This window comes from Lagenorhynchus albirostris, chromosome 2, assembly GCF_949774975.1.
Source record: "Lagenorhynchus albirostris chromosome 2, mLagAlb1.1, whole genome shotgun sequence".
Taxonomy (NCBI): Eukaryota; Metazoa; Chordata; class Mammalia; order Artiodactyla; family Delphinidae; genus Lagenorhynchus; species Lagenorhynchus albirostris.
Window position 1 is genome coordinate 140,695,921 of NC_083096.1, and position 18,578 is coordinate 140,714,498.

At 45.9% G+C, this 18,578-nt stretch overlaps 1 protein-coding gene and 1 long non-coding RNA gene across 3 annotated transcripts in view; one reads left to right on the forward strand and one right to left on the reverse strand.

The window, feature by feature from the left end:
* Window positions 1–18,252, reverse strand: part of ACOT11 (acyl-CoA thioesterase 11) — a 71,481-nt gene extending 53,229 nt beyond the window's left edge. The window contains exon 1 of one of the 2 annotated variants that reach the window (XM_060139962.1): window positions 116–529. In XM_060139962.1, the coding sequence (XP_059995945.1) occupies window positions 116–529 (414 nt within the window). Of the gene's footprint in view, window positions 1–115; window positions 530–18,023 lie in introns of those variants that run through there. The other variant, XM_060139964.1, reaches the window with a different exon arrangement.
* LOC132514755 (uncharacterized) lies at window positions 18–1,558 on the forward strand. Its single transcript, XR_009538923.1, has 2 exons — window positions 18–193; window positions 914–1,558. It is a non-coding gene; the product is annotated as an uncharacterized LOC132514755 (long non-coding RNA).
* Window positions 18,253–18,578: the final 326 nt, after the last annotated feature.

Sequence of the window (18,578 nt, forward strand, 5' to 3'; positions counted from 1 at the left end):
CTGCCTGGAGAGGGCGCTGGAATCGAGGAAGAGCCAGCAGCAGGAGGATCTCAAGGAATTGGGCCCTTCCGAGATGGGGAGGTGGGGGCGGACCTGCGGGCGGCACGGGTCTTACCCAAGTGGTGGGGCGCTCAGGACCCAACAGCTCGCAGAGCCGCGGCCGGGGAGCCTGCTGGGGACGTCGGAGAAGCAGGTCCGTGGGGCGAGGCTCAGCGACTGGGCATCCGAGGTCCCAGAGCAGACCCTGATGGGGGAGGCTGCGGGAGGCTGGAGGGAGGCGCAGGAAGCGGGCAGAGGCCCAGGCAGGAGCGGCCCAGGCTAGTTCCCAGACGAGTCTGGTCCCCTCCCCTCCCCTCGCCAGTGCGGGTGAGGCGGCCCCGGGCTGCCGAGCAGAGCGCCAGGGCTGCAGGACGGGCGCCAGACACTCCGCGCCGCGAGGCGGCACAGGCGGAAACGCCGGTGGCGGGACCTGACAGGCTAGAGGTGGAGCCAGGCGGGCGGCGGGGTGCAAAACCCGTCTCCCTGTCATTGCTAAACCAGCCCCTCACAGTTTTGAAAAGTAATACCTGCTAGTCGTTCACACCTTATTGAGCACCTGTTGTGTGCCAAACACAGAGCTGGGTGCTGGGATGAGGTTTTGAGCAGGACACACTGGCCCTGGCCTATGGACAGTGGTAGAAAAAAATAAGAATGGACAGTTCAGAAGAGAGCAAAGAAAATGAATACCACCGATGATCTCTTCACTCAGAGAGAATCACTGTTAGTATTTTCCGGGTATGTGCTTCCAGCTACACTAGAGCTGAAAGAGGAAAATATGCTGACAGGGAGAGATGGGGACTCCCCTCCCCCTCCCCCATGTGTAAGTACATATGTTATGTTATATAATATGATGTGATATATGATGTGATCACAGGCATGAAGGAGCCGCCTAGAAGAATCTCCGTCAGTAATCACATTTGGGATACAGGCTCATTGGCAGACTTGGAAGAGACCTGACAGAGGATGCTGGTGGTCCCTGAAAGACAACTGTCACAGGAAGAGGAACTTGGTCCACACCAGGACCAGAAAGTGGGAGGGATCAGTCATTCCAGACACCTCACAGGGGCTGGTGGTTGAACTCACCCTGCCCCAGACTCTTTCAACAAAGAGAGTTTTCATGCTGAGCTCACCACACCTGGGGCCCAAGCAGACCTCTGGTGGGGACCCCTGGCTGGGTAACAAGATGGGGGACTTCCCTCATCATTCTGCTCTTGGAGCACCCTAAGGTGTGAGTGTCAGGACAGGAAAGGTGGGCACCCCATGCATGGGGCTTTGGCAGCAGCCTGGGCAATAACACAGGCCAACCTCTGGCTCTGCTAGCGGCATTAATGCAGGAGCCTCAACTCAGCAGGGGCCGCAGGTGCCAACAACAGCAAATGACTTCAAGACTGCTTTCCAAGTGCAGTGAGACACATTAGGGAACACCCAGAAACATATGGGACAGGTGGACTTTGCAGGGAAAGGGAATTCCCACACAGGCAGGATGGCTCTGGGCTGACATAAACCGTGGTTTAATTTTTTTTTTTTTTTGGTCTGTGTTGGGTCTTCATTGATGTGCACAAGCTTTCTTTAGTTGTGGTGAGTGGGGGCTACTCTTCGTTGCAGTGCGCGGGCCTCTCATTGTCGTGGCTTCTCTTGTTGCGGAGCACGGGCTCTAGGCACGCAGGCTTCAGTAGTTGTGGCACATGGGCTCAGTAGTTGTGACTTGCGGGCTCTAGAGCTCAGGCTCAGTAGTTGTAGTGCACGGGCTTAGTTGCTCCGCGGCATGTGGGATCTTCCCAGGCCAGGGCTCGAACCCATGTTCCTTGCATTGGCAGGCAGATTCTTAACCACTTCGCCACCAGGGAAGCCCGCGTGGTTTAATTTTAATGAGACATTATTCGTAACCAAATGATGAATCCTGTAGATATTCAGGTTATCTAAAATAAAAAGTGACCAAACTGGATATACTGTTTTGTAATCTGCTTTTTTTTCTTTCAACAATTATCATAAACATCTTTCCATAATTTTTATTGCTACATAGTATTTCTTTCCTTATGGGTCTACTCAAATTTATTGTTTTTAATCACTTTTAAATTTTTTTTTTTTTTTTTGGCTGCGTTGGGTCTTCACTGCTGCGCGCGGGCTTTCTCTAGTTGCGTCAAGTGGGGGCTACTCTTCGTTGCGGCGCACGGGCTTCTCATTGCGGTGGCTTCTCTTGTTGCAGAGCACAGGCTCTAGGTGCGGGGGCTCCAGTAGTCGTGGCTCTTGGGCTCTAGAACGCAGGCTCGGTAGTTGTGGCTCAGGGGCTTAGTTGCTCTGCGGCATGTGGGATCTTCCCAGACCAGGGTTGGAACCTGCATCCCCTGCATTGGCAGGCAGATTCTTAATCACTGTGCCACCAGGGAAGTCCCTACTCAAATTTATTTAACTAATCTCTTCCTGCTTGCTTTTGTAAGCTTTATTGAAATATTACATACAATAAACTGTGCATATTTAAAGTATACAACTTGATGAGTTTTGTCATATATGTAATATATATATATTTATGACAACGTCACTACAATCAAGGTAATGAACATATTCATCACCCCCGAAGTTTCCTGATGGCCCTTTATAATCTCTCCCTTCTGCCCCGCACTGCCCCTCCCCCACACCCCCCAGGCACCAAATAATCTGCCTCTGTCACTCTAGATTAGTTTGCATTTTCCAGAATTCTGTATAAATGGAATCATATACTATTCTTTTTTGTCTGGCTTCATTCACTTGGCATAATTATTTTGCAGTGAATATATACTGTTGCACACATCAGTAATTTGTTCCTTCTTATTGCTGAGTAGAATATTATCTTATGGATGCACCACAATTTGGTTATTCATTTACTTATTGATGGACTTTGAGTTGTCTCTAGGTACTGACTATTATACAGATAAAGCTGGTATGGACATTCATGTTCAAATCTAGGTGTGCACGTATACTTTCATTTCTCTTAGGTATTTACCTAGGAGTGGAATAGCCAGGTCACATGATAGATGTAGGTTTAATATTTTTTTAAACTGCCAAAATTTTTCCAAAACAGTGGTATCATTTCACATTCCCACCAGTAGTGTATGAGAATTCCAGTTCCTCTATGTCTTCACCAGCATTGATTTGGTCAGTCGGTTTAATCTTAATCATCTCAGTGGATTCATAGCAGTATCACTGTGGGTTTGAGTTCAATTTTCCTGTTCATTGATGTTGTTAAGGATCTTTCTGTATTTGTATTTGCCATGATCTTTGTATCTTCTTTGGTAAAATGTCTATTCAAATCTTTCCCCCTTTTAAAAAATTGGATTGCTTGTCTTATTATTGAGTCATAGGAGTTCTTTGTATATCCAAAAGAATTGAAAGTAGGCTCTCCAAAAGATACTTGTACACCCGTGTTCACAGCAGCATTATTCACAACAAGCAAAATGTAGAAGCAACCCAAATATCCATCAGCTGATGAACGGATAAACAAGAAGTGGTATATACGTACAATGAAATATTAATCAGCCTTAAAAAGGAAGGAAATTTGACACATGCTACAACATGGATGAACCTTGAAGACATTATGATTAGTGAAATAAGCCAGACACAAAAAGACAAATACTGTATGATTCCACTCTACGAGTTACCTAGAGTAGTCAAATCCATAGAAGCAAAATAGAATGGTGGTTGCCAAGGGCTGGGGAAGGGGGAAATGAGTTGTTTTACTGAGTATAGTGTTTCAGGTTTGCAAGGAGAAAAGTTCTGGAGATTGGTTGCACAACAATGTGAATATAATTAACACTACTGAACTGAACACTTAAAAATTGTGAGGGCTTCCCTGGTGGCGCAGTGGTTGAGAGTCTGCCTGCCGATGCAGGGGACGCGGGTTCGTGCCCCGGTCCGGGAAGATCCCACATGCCGCGGAGCGGCTGGGCCCGTGAGCCATGGCCGCTGGGCCTGCGCGTCCGGAGCCTGTGCTCCGCAACGGGAGAGGCCACAGCAGTGAGAGGCCCAAGTACAGCAAAAAAAAAAAAAAAAAAAATTGTGAAGCTGGGGAATTCCCTGGCTGTCCAGTGGTTAGGACTCTGCACTTTCACTGCCAAGGTTGGGGGCTCAATCCCTGGTCAGGGAACTAAGATCACGCAAACAGCATGGTGTGGCCAAAAAAACACAAAATCATGAAGTTGGTAGATTTTGTTATGTATATTTTACCACAGTTAAAAAATGTTTTAAATAAGAGTTATTCACATATCTAATAAATACAGTCAGCTGCTCTGTATCTGTGAATTCTGCACCTGAAGACTCAACCAACTGCAGATCAAAAATATTCAAAAAAAATTCCAGAAAGTTCCAAAAAGCAAAACTTGAATTTGCTGCCTGCTGACAGCTATTTACGTAGCATTTATATTGTATTAGGCATTATAAGTAATCTAAAGATGATTTAAAGTATATGGGGGGGGGGGCTTCCCTGGTGGCGCAGTGGTTGAGAGTCTGCCTGCCAATGCAGCGGACACTGGTTCAAGCCCTGGTCCGGGAAGATCCCACATGCCGCAGAGCAACTGGGCCCGTGAGCCACAACTACTGAGCCTGCGCGTCTGGAGCCTGTGCTCCGCAGCAAGAGAGGCCACGACAGTGAGAGGCCCGCGCACCGCGATGAAGAGGGGCCCCCGCTTGCCACAACTAGAGAAAGCCCTCGCACAGAAACGAAGACCCAACACAGCCAAAAATAAATAAATAAATGAATAAATTTATAAAGTATATGGGGGGATGTGCCGAAATGTAAAATCCTACGCCATTGTACATAAGGGACTTGAGCATCCACAAATCTTGTTATCCGCAGGAGTCCTGGAACCAGTCCTCTGAGGATACTGAGGAGGACCATATTGTCAATTGTCTTTCATATCGGTCTATTGCTAAAATTTCACATGTGCTGATGCTCCTTCTTTCCAGCCTTTTCATTATTGTGGGTTTGTACCTTTTTATTTCCTTTACTGACATTTTAATGGACTCTTGTTAACGAGGGGACATTTTAAAAATAAATTAAAATGGTCAGTCCACCATCTCAAACCCTGAGTTAGTAATAATATTATTTAAATATCCTAAGATTATGTTTTTGTTGTCTTAAAAGAACATGGCATTACACTGTTGTTTCCATTTGAGCTGACAGCCAACAGAAACTCCTAGCCCTAACTGAATTCCTATTAATCTCTGCATTCTGTTTATAAGGTTGATAGCTGGGCACAGACCATAGGACTTTACTTTTATTTCATCATGTTGGATTTGTCTGGGTTCTAGTCCAGGACCTATTTGTCTTTGATTAACTTGTTTGTTTTTTAATAACTCTCAGATGTGCAGAACTGGATTAATGATAATACTTGGCTCAAGACACCATGGCTATCTTTTATACGTATTTATTAGTCATTTATTCTTCATTTGTTCATCCATTTATTTATTTTTTAATTAATAGACTATTTTTTGAGCAGTTTCAGACTTACAAAAATATTGAGCAAAAAGTACAAAGAATTCCCACCTGCCCCCTCCCTCCCTCAGTTTTTTCCCCCATTACTAACATCCTGCATTAGCAGAACAAGTTGATGAGCTAATACTGATACATGATTATTGACTAAATTCCACAGTTTACATTAGGGGTCACTCTTTGTGTTGTACATTCTGTGGGTTTTGACAAACAACCATTTGTCTGTTTGTTTACTTATTTATTTACTTTAAGACTTCTTGGGAACTTCCCTGGTGGCGCAGTGGATAAGGCTCTGCATTCCCAATGCAGGGGGCCTGGGTTCGATCCCTGGTCAGGGAACTAGATCCCACATGCATGCCACAACTAAGGAGCTGGCAAGCCGCAACTAAGGAGCCCACCTGCCGCAACTAAGACCCGGCTCAACCAAAGAAATAAATAAAAAGACTTCTTAAGAGCAGTTTTAGGTTTACAACAAAATTGAGAGGGAGGTACAGAGATTTCCCATATACCCCTATCCCCACACATGCATAGCCCCCTCCATTATCAACATCACCCACCAGAATGTACCATTCTAGTAATGTACCATTTTTACCAAGGATGAACCTACAATGACATATCATAATCACCCAAAGTCCATTGTTTACCTTAGGGTTCACTCTTGGTGTTTTACATTCTATGGGTTTGGACAAAAGTATGATGACATATATCCATCATTAAAATATCATACAGAATATTTTCACTGTCCTAAAAATCCTCTGTACTCTGCCTATTCATCTCCCTACTCCCCAGCCCTGGCAGCCACTGTTTTTTATTGCCTCCATAGTTTTGCCTTTCCTAGAACGTCATATAGTTGGAACCATACAGTACGTAGCCTTTTCAGATTGGCTTCTTTCGGTTAGTAATGTGCATTTAAGATTCTTCAAGTCCTTCATGACTTGATAGCTCATTTCTTTTCAGTGCTAAATAATATTCCATTGTCTTGATGTACCAGTTTATTTATCCACTCACCTACTGAGGGACATCTTGGCTGCTTCCAAGTTTTGGCTATTATGAATAAAGCTGCTATAAACATCAATGTGGAGGTTTTTGTGTGAACATAAGTTTTCAGCTCCTTTGAGCAAATACCAAGGAGCATGATTACTGAATTATGCAGTAAGAGTATGTTTAGTATTGTAAGAAACCAAACTGTCTTCCACAGTGGCTGTACCATTTTGCATTCCCACCAGCAATTGATGAGAGTTCCTGTTGCTCCACATCCTCTCCAATATTTGATGTTGTCAGTGTTTTGGATTTTGCCAAATCAAAAAAAGTCTTTGGATTTGCCATTCTAATAGATGTGCAGTAGTATCTTGTTTTAATTTGCATTTCCCTGATGACATATGATGTGGAGATTCTTTTCACATGCTTATTTGCCATCTGTATTTCTTCTTTCGTGAGATGTCTGTTAAGGCCTTTTTCCCATTTTATAATGAGATTGTTTTCTTATTGTTGAATTTTAAGAACTCTTTGTATATTTTGGATAAGTCCTTTATCAGATGTGTCTTTGGCAAATATTTTCTCCCAGTCTGTGGCTTGTCTTCTAATTCTCACCAATTTATTTTTAATAATATAATCAAGACCTGTGAACCCACCACCCAAATTTTAGGACATTAGTGATAACTTTCATCTATCTATATTGTCTTCTTCATCTCATGTCCCTCCCCAGCTCAGGGAATCACTATCCTGAATTTTTTTATTAATTAATTAATTTATTTTTTAGCTGCACTGGTGCTGCACGCAGGCTTTCTCTAGTTGGGCCGAGTGGGGGCTACTCTTCATTGCAGTGTGCAGGCTTCTCATTGCGGTGGCTTCTCTTGTTGTGGAGCATGGGCTCTAGGCACGCGGGCTTCGGTAGTTGTGTCACGTGGCTCAGTAGTTGTGGCTCACGGGCTTAGTTGCTCTGTGGCATGGGGGATCTTCCCGGACCCAGGGATCAAACCTGTGTCCCCAGCATTGGCAGGCGGATTCTTAACCACTGCACCACCAGGGAAGTCCCTACCCTGAATTTTGTATTTATCATTCCCTTGCTTGGAGGAGGAGGTTTGTTGTTGTTTTTCTATTACAGATTGCTGTTATGAATATTCTCCTACATGACTCCTGGTGCAATACAAGGAGTATATACCTAGGAGTGGGTATATACCTACTAGAATTGCTGGGGTATAGGGTATGAAAATGTAAAGTTACAAAATAATAATGACTTGTTTTTCAAAGTGGTTGTATCAATTTGTGTACTCACAAGTGACACGTAAGCAATCCCATGATCCACACTCACTCCAATCGTCAGGCTTCTGATTTTGGCCAATCAAATGTTGTAAAATGACATTTTGTTGTTGTCTTGACTTTTGTTTCCATGATTACTAGTAAGTTAAGCATCTCTTCAGTTGTTTATTGGCCATACATGTTTCCTTCTCTAAGAAATACCTAGGCATATATTTCTTTCGCATTTTTTTTTCTTTTTTTTGCGATACGCGGGCCTCTCATTGTTGGCGGCTTTCGGCCTTTCCCGTTGCGGAGCACAGGCTCCGGACGCGCAGGCTCAGCAGCCATGGCTCACGGGCCCAGCTGCTCCGCGGCATGTGTTTCTTTCCCATTTTTTGATTGGTCTTGCTTCTCTTTCTTACCAATTTTGCATGTTCTTTTTTTTTTTTTAACATCTTTATTGGAGTATAATTGCTTTACAATGGTATGTTAGTTTCAGCTTCACAACAAAATGAATCAGTTATATATATACATATATTCCCATATCTCTTCCCGCTTGCGTCTCCCTCCCTCCCACCCTCCCTATCCCACCCCTCCAGGCAGTCACAAAGCACCGAGCTGATCTCCCTGTGCTATGCGGCTGCGTCCCACTAGCTATCTACCTTACGTTTGGTAGTGTATATATGTCCATGCCTCTTTATCGCTTTGTCACCGTTTACCCTTCCCCCTCCCCATAGCCTCAAGTCCATTCTCTAGTAAGTCTGTGTCTTTATTCCTGTTTCACCCCTAGGTTTTTCATGACATTTTTTTTTCTTAAATTCCATATATATGTGTTAGCATACGGTATTTGTCTCTCTCTTTCTGACTTACTTCACTCTGTATGACAGACTCTAGGTCTATCCACCTCATTACAAATAGCTCAATTTCGTCTCTTTTTATGGCTGAGTAATATTCCGTTGTATATATGTGCCATATCTTCTTTATCCATTCATCCGATGATGGACACTTAGGTTGTTTCCATCTCTGGGCTATTGTAAATAGAGCTGCAATGAACATTTTGGTACATGACTCTTTTTGAATTATGGTTTTCTCAGGGTATATGCCCAGTAGTGGGATTGCTGGGTCATATGGTAGTTCTATTTGTAGCTTTTTAAGGAACCTCCATACTGTTCTCCACAGTGGCTGTATCAATTTACATTCCCACCAACAGTGTAAGAGGGTTCCCTTTTCTCCACACCCTCTCCAGCATTTATTGTTTCTAGATTTTTTGATGATGGCCATTCTGACTGGTGTGAGATGATATCTCACTGTAGTTTTGATTTGCATTTCTCTAATGATCAGTGATGTTGAGCATTCTTTCATGTGTTTGTTGGCACTCTGTATATCTTCTTTGGAGAAATGTCTATTTAGGTCTTCTGCCCATTTTTGGATTGGGTTGTTTGTTTTTTTGTTATTAAGCTGCATGAGCTGCTTATAAATTTTGGAGATTAATCCTTTGTCAGTTGCTTCATTTGCAAATATTTTCTCCCATTCTGAGGGTTGTCTTTTGGTCTTGTTTATGGTTTCCTTTGCTGTGCAAAAGCTTTTAAGTTTCATTAGGTCCCATTTGTTTACTTTTGTTTTTATTTCCATTTCTCTAGGAGGTGGGTCAAAAAGGACCTTGCTGTGATTTATGTCATAGAGTGTTCTGCCTATGTTTTCCTCTAAGAGTTTGATAGTTTCTGGCCTTACATTTAGGTCTTTAATCCATTTTGAGCTTATTTTTGTGTATGGTGTTAGGGAGTGATCTAATCTCATACTTTTACATGTAGCTGTCCAGTTTTCCCAGCACCACTTATTGAATAGGCTGTCCTTTCTCCACTGTACATTTCTGCCTCCTTTGTCAAAGATAAGGTGACCATATGTGCGTGGGTTTATCTCTGGGCTTTCTATCCTGTTCCATTGATCTATATTTCTGTTTTTGTGCCAGTACCATACTGTCTTGATTACTGTAGCTTTGTAGTATAGTCTGAAGTCAGGAAGCCTGATTCCTCCAGCTCCATTTTTCGTTCTCAAGATTGCTTTGGCTATTCAGGGTCTTTTGTGTTTCCATACAAATTGTGAAATTTTTTGTTCTAGTTCTGTGAAAAATGCCAGTGGTAGTTTCATAGGGATTGCATTGAATCTGTAGATTGCTTTGGGTAGTAGAGTCATTTTCACAATGTTGATTCTTCCAATCCAAGAACATGGTATATCTCTCCATCTATTTGTATCATCTTTAATTTCTTTCATCAGTGTCTTATAATTTTCTCAATTTTGCATGTTCTTAATACTTATCTTTTAGCTACTATATGTATTGAAAATATGTTCTTGTGTTTGTAGTACTTTACTTCCTTTAAGATTTCTTTTGAGAAAAAGGAGTTCTGGGTTTTAATATAGTCAAATACATCAGTGTTTTATGGTTAGTGTTTTTTAAAAAAATTTTTTTTATTTATTATTTTTTTAATTTATTTAATTTATTTTTTAAATTTTATTTATTTAGTTATTTTACTGCATTGGGTCTTTGTTGCTGCGTGCAGGCTTTCTCTAGTTGCGGCGAGCGGGGGCTACTCTTTGTTGCAGTGCACAGGCTTCTCATTGCAGTGGCTTCTCTTGTTGCGGAGCACAGGCTCTAGGTGTGTGGGCTTTAGTAGTTGTGGCATGCAGGCTCAGTAGTTGTGGCTCGCGGGCTCTAGAAAACAGGCTCAGTAGTTGTGGCGCACGGGCTTAGTTGCACCACGGCATGTGGGATCTTCCCAGACCAGGGCTCGAACCCATGTCCCCTGCTTTGGCAGGTGGATTCTTAACCACTGCACCACCAGGGAAGTCCCATGGTTAGTGCTTTTGAGGTCTCTTTAAAAAACTACCCCAAAGTCAGAATGATGTTCACTTACATTTTCTTCTCAATGTTTCAATGTGTTGCTTTGGACCTTTAAGTACTTAACTCATTTGAAATTGACATTTTGGTAAGAAGTTGGGTATGAATTGTTTCATTTTTCCATATCTACAACTAAGTTGTCCACTTCCACTTATTGAATAGCCCCTCTTTCCCCCCCTGGGAAAACTGAGGCCAGAGAGATTCAGCAATTTGCCCAAGATCACACAGCTAGTAAGTGTCAAAGCCAGGATTCAAAGCCAGGATTCAAAGCCAGGCAGTCTGGCTCTGGAATCTGCCATAGTCTGAACCACGCTGGTAACTGCCTTTTGCTTCCGTCATGCACACTAAATGCAGAGGAGTTCTATGTCAGGCTCTCAATTCTATTTCACTGGTCAATTTGTCCATTCCTGAGCCTACCCACACTGTGTTAACTATTAGAGCTTTGTAACAAATACTGATACCTGGTAGGGCAAGTCTACCCCCTTATTTTTCTTCAGAAAGGGCTTGGCTGCTTTTTGGATCTTTATCTATATCTATATCCATATCTATATCTATATCTATAGATAGATAGATAGATATAGATAGATATAATTCCATAAAAATCCCTGTTTGAACATTAGAGTTGCATTAAATATATTTATATATTAATATATTGATTTGGGGACAACTGATACCCTTATCAATGTTAAGTCTTTGCATTTAAGTAGTCTTATATGTCCCTTGGTTAAGTGTTAAAAATCTTTTCCATGTTAGTCTTACATATCTTTTTTTTCCTTAGACACTTTATTCCTTAGATATCTCTCTTGCTACTAGGGTCTTTCTTATTACATTTTCTTAACCTGGGGTCCATGGTCACCAAGGCATGCATGGCTGAGCTCCAGGAGCTCTGTGAAACTTCTGAAACTGTACATGCATTTTGTGGATGTACATAACTTCCATCAGATTCCCAAACAACCATTGCGAAGTGTTCTAAATGCTTCTTACGCGCCAGGCACTCCCCTGAGCACTTTACAAGTCCCACAACCACCCTGGGAAATAGATGCAGTTATTCCCCCATTTTACGGATAAGGACACTAATTCTCAGAGAGGTTAAGTACTTTGCCTGAAGTCACACAGCTAAGAAATTAATGGCCAGCATTCAAACCCAGGCTGTCTGACCCGAAAGCGATACACTGAACCTCTGTAATCTGTAACTTCCAAAGAGGTTGAGGACTTCTGCTCCAGGCTAAGGTACTTGGTCCCCCTGGGCTCCTGTCTGTCCATCTATAAAATGGGTAGATGAGGGTTACTGCTCCACCTACTTCTCAGGGCTGTTTGGAGAGACAGCTGAGGCCATGGATGGGAAAGAGGCTCTGTAAACCGCAAAATGCAGCACATGAGGCAGCAGGGGTAGTAGAGAAGGCAGGGGCTCAGGCATCTCTCCCACCACCACTGTCACCTTCCCAGGTGGCCTCTTCCCAGGAGATGGAGGACACCCCGGCTGAGCTGGGGAGGGGCTGTCCTGCCTGAGCACCCACTCTGCACCAGGCCCTCTGTTGAGGTGGGGATGCAGAATCAGATGTGATCCCATGGTGGGGAGGTCCGGCCATAACAGGTGATGACAAGTGGTGAAAGTGCCGTGGCGGAGTGAGGCCTGGGGGTGACATAATCACAGAGAGGCGCCTGGTCTAGCCTGGGGGAGCCAGGGAAAGCTTCCTGGTGGAAGTGACTATGAGCTGTCCTTGTACCACCCTGGCCAGGTGCCCTCCTCTAGATGACCATCCCCTGGCTTCCCTTAGGGCCCCCTCCACTGGCCCCTTTGGAGCAGCAATGTCAGCTTCTGAAGATGCTCATTCATGGTGCCACGTCTCTGCCGAGGCCCCCTCAGGGACCTCCGCCACTGTTACCACAAAATCCACAGCCCTCCTGTGGCCTCTCCGTCAGGCACCTGCCCCCACTTCCTGGCCTCACCCTGACACTCTTCACACCCCAACCCCACTGATTTTTTGCAGACTCACCAGCTCTTCCTGCCTCCTGACCTCAGTGCCTACAGCATCCCTCCTCCACTCTCTCCCTGGAGGGCTCATTCTCATCCCTTGGGTCCCAGCTTAAATGACACCTCCTCCAAAACACGTTTTCTGACCACCCCAACTAAAGAAGGTCTTCCCTGGGCTTTCTAGTCTCTGTCTCAACCCCTAGTTGATTTCTTTCATAGCTCTTATTATAATTTCCAATTATTTTGTCCATTTGTTTTTCTCTCTTCTCTCCCTCCTATTCCTTCCCATTACAAATGCGTCATGAGGGCAGGGGTCGTGACTGCCTATTCTTGGTAGTCTCCTCCGTGCCTAGCTACAGCAGGCACTCAATAAATATTTGTTGGATGAATGAATGACTTAGTAAACAAATAAATGAATCAACTAGATCTTAAAAGACCTAGAGCTGTGCTGTCCAATACAATAGCCACGAACCACTTGTGGCTATTTAAATGTAAATAAATTAAAAGTGAATAAATTTAAAATCCAATTCCTCAGTTGCACTAGTCACATTTCAAGTGCTCAATCTCTACATGTGGCTCGTGGCTACTGTATGGGGGTATTTCCATCATTTCAGAAAGTTCTATTGGACCGCGCTGCTCTGGACGACCTTAAAGGCAGAGAAGGTGGACAAGGGCATTTGGAGCAGAGGGCACAGCATGTACCCAAACCTACAGGTGAGAGAGAGCATGGTGACGCCGTGCTCTGGAATGAAGAAGGGGGCACATGGCTCCATCTTTGCACAGCCCTGTTTGCTGTTAGAAAGTTTGGCTTAAAGTAGAGAAGAATGTCAGAACTGGGAGAGTCCTAAGAGACAGCTGGTCCCGTCCATTTCTCTTGGAAGTGGAGACTGTGGCCCAGAGAGAAGAGACTTACCCAAGGTCACAGAGAAAGTCACATGGATGGGGTGGGAACCGAGGCCTCCTGACTCCCAGTGCCTTAGGAGTCAGTTTCCCCTGACCAAGTTCATGGACCCCTCTCCCCTCCTTCCTGGCCCCTCTCCCCCACCACAGCCAGGCCACTGAGCCTGGAGAGCACCCCAGGCCTGTCCTGGTCCTTGGCACTCACACTGGCTGCTTTTATTCCTCCTTAAAACATCACAAACCCTTCCCCTCCCCCACCCCAGCGTCTGACCCCTAGAAATTTTAGACATCCCAAGGAGAATAGCTGCTTATAACCATTTGCTAATTATGTGTATGGATGTCAATTAATTCATTTAGCTAATTACCCACTCGATGGGCACCACGCACCAAAGAACTGTAAAAGACAGGCATATGGTGAGAGAGGGGGGCGACGGTGCTCACTCAGCATGCAGGGGTGGGGGAGGGAGGGCGCCAAGGCTGCAGCAGCTCCCCACCCCCAGATGAGAGGAGGGAGGCAGCTTAATGGCTGGGGGGACGGAGCTGCTGCTGCCGCTGCCATAAAGCATACTTACGGCTTTCCACTAATAGTGCTGGGAAAACACACGCGCACACCCACACACACTCATGCACAACCACACACACTCATGCGCACAGAGAAGCACACATTCGTATATGCACATTTCTGTTTACACACACACTTACGTGCTCACAAACACAGCATGCACATACCCATAAGCACAGTACACATGCACACACGTGGACACACGGACACTCGGGGTCATGTGGAATCAATGCACAGACATTTTCTTCAAGTCCTGCCTTCATTGGAGGCTGGAGGGTGGGAATTCTCTCTTACTGCACCCAACTTTAATGGAAAGCACTGTGCTCAGCCCTTTCACATAAGTTATTTCATTTAATCTTCACATAACCCCACAAAGAATGAGTTATCTTTACTTCACATATGAGGAAACTGAGGCTCAGAGAAGCCAAGACACTTGCCCAAGGCCACACAGCTGGTAAGTAGCAAAGGCGAGGCTAATCCCTACACCTCCATGACCACATGCAGCAGGGGTCAGGGGAAGGGAAAGGGGGGGTTTCTTTCTTTTTAACATATATTTTTTAAATTTATTTATTTTTAAAATTTTATTTATTTATTTATTTTGGCTGCTCCGTGTCTTAGTTGCGGCATGTGGGATCTTTAGTTGTGGCACGCGGGATCTTTCAGCTGTGGCATGCGGACTTCTTAGTTGTGGCATGCATGCTGGATCTAGTTCCCTGACCAGGGACTGAACCCTGGCCCCCTGCATTGGGAGCGCCGAGTCTTACTGGACCACCAGGGAAGTCCCAGGCAAGGGGGGGTTTCATCTGTTTGCAATTGGTAGAAACAACCAATTGTTTCTTGGGAAAACAACCTCTTTTAGGGGGACCAACTGCTTAAGGAGTGAGGAGAACGTTTGTGCCACAAAGATGAGAAGAAAAATTGAACACTGATGAGAAAGAGCATTGATGGGAGGAGAGGGAGGCACACACTTGGGACTCTACGACAAATGTCATTCTCACTGGGAAAGGGACCTCCTGTCATCCTCGGCTTTGTCCCATGAGTCTGCTCTGAGGCCACCTCTGTGCCAAGCCTGGCATTCGGGACACAAGGTAAAGATCTGAGCTCACAGCTCGGTGAGGCAGACAGAGGGACATAGGCTCTCACCAGAAGAGCAAGCATTCAACCTGGCTGTCTGGATCGAGAGCCCAAACTTTCCCCATGTTGCACGTTCCCTCTTTCTTCCTGCATTCCAGGGGCTGGGCCCCAAAGCGTAAGATGAACCCCTTGACTCCCTGCAAAGGACTCTCGCCTCCTCTCTCAGGCCTTCTCCCTGAGGTCCTGCCCTGGCCCTTCACACCCTTCGTCATCCTCATAATAACGGCAGGGTTTGGCCTACCCCACAAAACAAGAATGAAAGTTTCTCCAATTTTAGGGAAAAACAAGAAAATTCTCCAACACCCCTCTTCCAGCGTCTCCGTTTACCAATTCTCATGTCCATTGACCAAAGTAATAATAGGAGACCACAGTTAGGTGATTCATTTATCCACCTATTCGATAAACACTTCAGAGAATTCCTCTGGGCTAGGACTGTATGGTTTCAAACACTCTTTTAAGCCAACAAACAAACAAAAACTTGCAGCTTCTGCAATTTCTATCAGTTAAGTCTTTCTGTTAGGGCTTCCCCAGTGGCACAGTGGTTAAGAATCTGCCTGCCAAGGTAGGGGACATGGGTTCGAGCCCTGGTCTGGGAAGATCCCGCATGCCGCGGAGCAACTAAGCCCGTGCACCACAACCACTGAGCCTGTGCGCCACAACTACTGAAGCTCAAGCTCCCAGAGCCCGTGCTTTGCAACAAGAGAAGCCACTGCAATGAGAAGCCTGCACACTGCAACAAAGAGTATCCCCCGCTCGCCGCAACTAGAGAAAGCCCGCGCGCAGCAACGAAGACCCAACGCAGCCAAAAATAAATAAATAAAATAAAATAATTTTTTTTAATGGTTAAAAAAGAGTCTTTCTGTTGCAAGTGACAGAAAATCCAACACAAACAAATTTCAGCAGAGGGAATATATTGTCTCGGATACAGAGAAGGCAAGGGGTAAGCAGCTTCAGGCACAGCTTGATTCAGGGGTTCAAGCAACATCGTTAGGACCTGCCTCTCTTTGTCTCTTGTTCTTAGTCTCTCCCATTTGTGTTGGCTTTGTTCTAAAGCTGCACTTGGTGATAAGCTTCTCTTCCTCTTAGATTCTAGTCCTCCACGAAAGAGAAGCTTTTCCAAGAGCTCCTACAGAAGCACTGGGATTGGCTGTGCTTGGATGGGCTCAGGCACATGCCCATCTCTGAACCAGTCTCCGCAGCCAGGGGGATGCCATGCTCAGATTGACTGGATCCAGGGGTGGAGCTCCAGCCAAACCTCTTGAACAGAGTAGGGACAGGTAGAGCCCCAAATGTTGTCAGAAGAAGGGGGAATGGACAGAGGACTAGGAGGCAAGCTACCAATACCCACTACAATGTTCTTCTAAACCAAGTGTCCCCAGCCCCTGGGCCACAGACCGGTACCAGTCCATGGCCTGTCAGGAAACGGGGCCACACAGCAGGAGGTAAGCGGTGGGCGAGCAAGCAAAGCTTCATCTGTATTTACAGCTGCTCCCCATCACTCGCATTACTGCCTGAGCTCCACCTCAAGTCAAAATTATGGTAAGTTGTATAATTATTTCATTATATATTATAATGTAATAATAGTAGAAATAAAGCGCACAATAAATGTAATGCGCTTGAATCATCCTGAAACCATCCCCCACCCCCCCTCAGTGGAAAAATGGTCTTCCACGAAACCAGTCCCCGGTGCCGAAAAGGTTGGGGACCGCCGTTCTAAGCGTTCAAGGTGGGAAGGGTAGGAAGTATCAGCCTTGTTTTGGAGCTAAGGAAACTGAGGCTGAGAAAGGAGATAAGCCTAATAAACATTATCCAGTGAGTAAGGGATTGAGCCAGGATTTGAACCAGTTCCTCTCACTTCCTCCTTGAGCCCTTCCCCCACAGACAAGCACCCGGCAGCACTCTCCAGGCATCCAATCTACAATGAATCACCTTCCTCTGTTCTGCTGTCCGCCAATCAGGAGTCTGGCCCCACCAGGGCCTCCCGACTGCCTGGGAAAGGCCTCCCAGGCTGGGGACTCTGTGAGAGGCACCTGCTCCATCCATGGGGGCCCCCCCCATGCCCCTTTGCACTCACTCCAGGACAGGCAGAAAGCCTCAGCGCAACTCTCCCCAGGCTTCTCTCCACCCGGGTGTGGTAGGGGACAGTCCAGGAGGGCACGACAAAGTGGGGCCTGTTCTGGCCATAACATGCCCTTTCCTGGCTGCCTTCCCCACCCTGTCTCATTCCCCTGCTCCCCTCCCTGCTTCCTGGGGTCACCTCTCAAACAGGCTTGCCTTTGAACCCTGGTCTCAGGATCTGCTTACAGGAAAATACAACTTAAGGTACCCCCATTCTTCTATAAAATTAGGGTACAGGATGCCTGAGGGGGTTTGGCTAAATCAATGATTGTCAAATATGTTTTTAGTAGATCGGCTTCTTGTCGAAAACCCTCGCTGTGTCTACATATTCTTTCTGATAACATAACTCTGGCCTAAGTATGCTACAATAACTCTCGTGCCACTCACTGTGGAAACCTGTACAAAATCCTCTTTCATTACCCCAGAGAGCGCCATGCTGAAGGGTCCAGGCTGGTTTCTCCCCCATCTTCCTGAGGGGATGGGAGAGCTCTATCTTTCTGTCTCGTGTAATCGGCCTCCCCACCCTCTCCCTCTCAAGGATCATCTTCCTATCTTCCTAGGGAGTATTTGGAGATAGAAGTTATCCGTTATCATATGCTGTGTAGCAAATCACACCAAACTTAGTGACCCAACGCAATACTTTATTATGCTTCCAAACTCTCTGGGTTAAGATTTTGGGATGCCGGGCCATGCTCACTTGGGTCTCCCACGTGGCTGCAGTCATCTGAAGGCTTGACCAGGCCCAAGGATCCACTTTGGAGTTGAGCTGCTCCCGCGGCTGGCCGGGAGTGCTGGCTGTTGGCCCACGGCCTCAGCTCTGCCCCATGTGGGCTTCTCCGCAGGCTGCTCGAGTGTTCTCACGGCCCGGCAGCTGGCTTCCCCAGAGCAGAAGAGCCAAGAACCCAAGGCAGAAGGTGCAATGCCTGCTGTGATCCAGTCTCGGGAGCCACATGGTCACTTTCATCTTATTCTGTTGGCCACGTGGGGCCAGCCCGGATTCAGTGTGGAAAGAGCCGCACAGGAGGTATGGGTCAGGCCACCTTGGAGGCTGGCCACCACAGGATGCTCACTGGAGGCCTGTCCACCCCCAGGCGGTCTACACTGCCTGCTCCCTGAGTTCTGGTCCTGCCCCGATGCACCCCTCCCTCCACAACCAGCACCCTGAGTCCCCGGACCACGAGACTGTGGTGTCTAGGAACGTGTACTCAGGCAGCAGAGGCACACGGGCCAGAGCAGGAAACGGCTCCAAAGC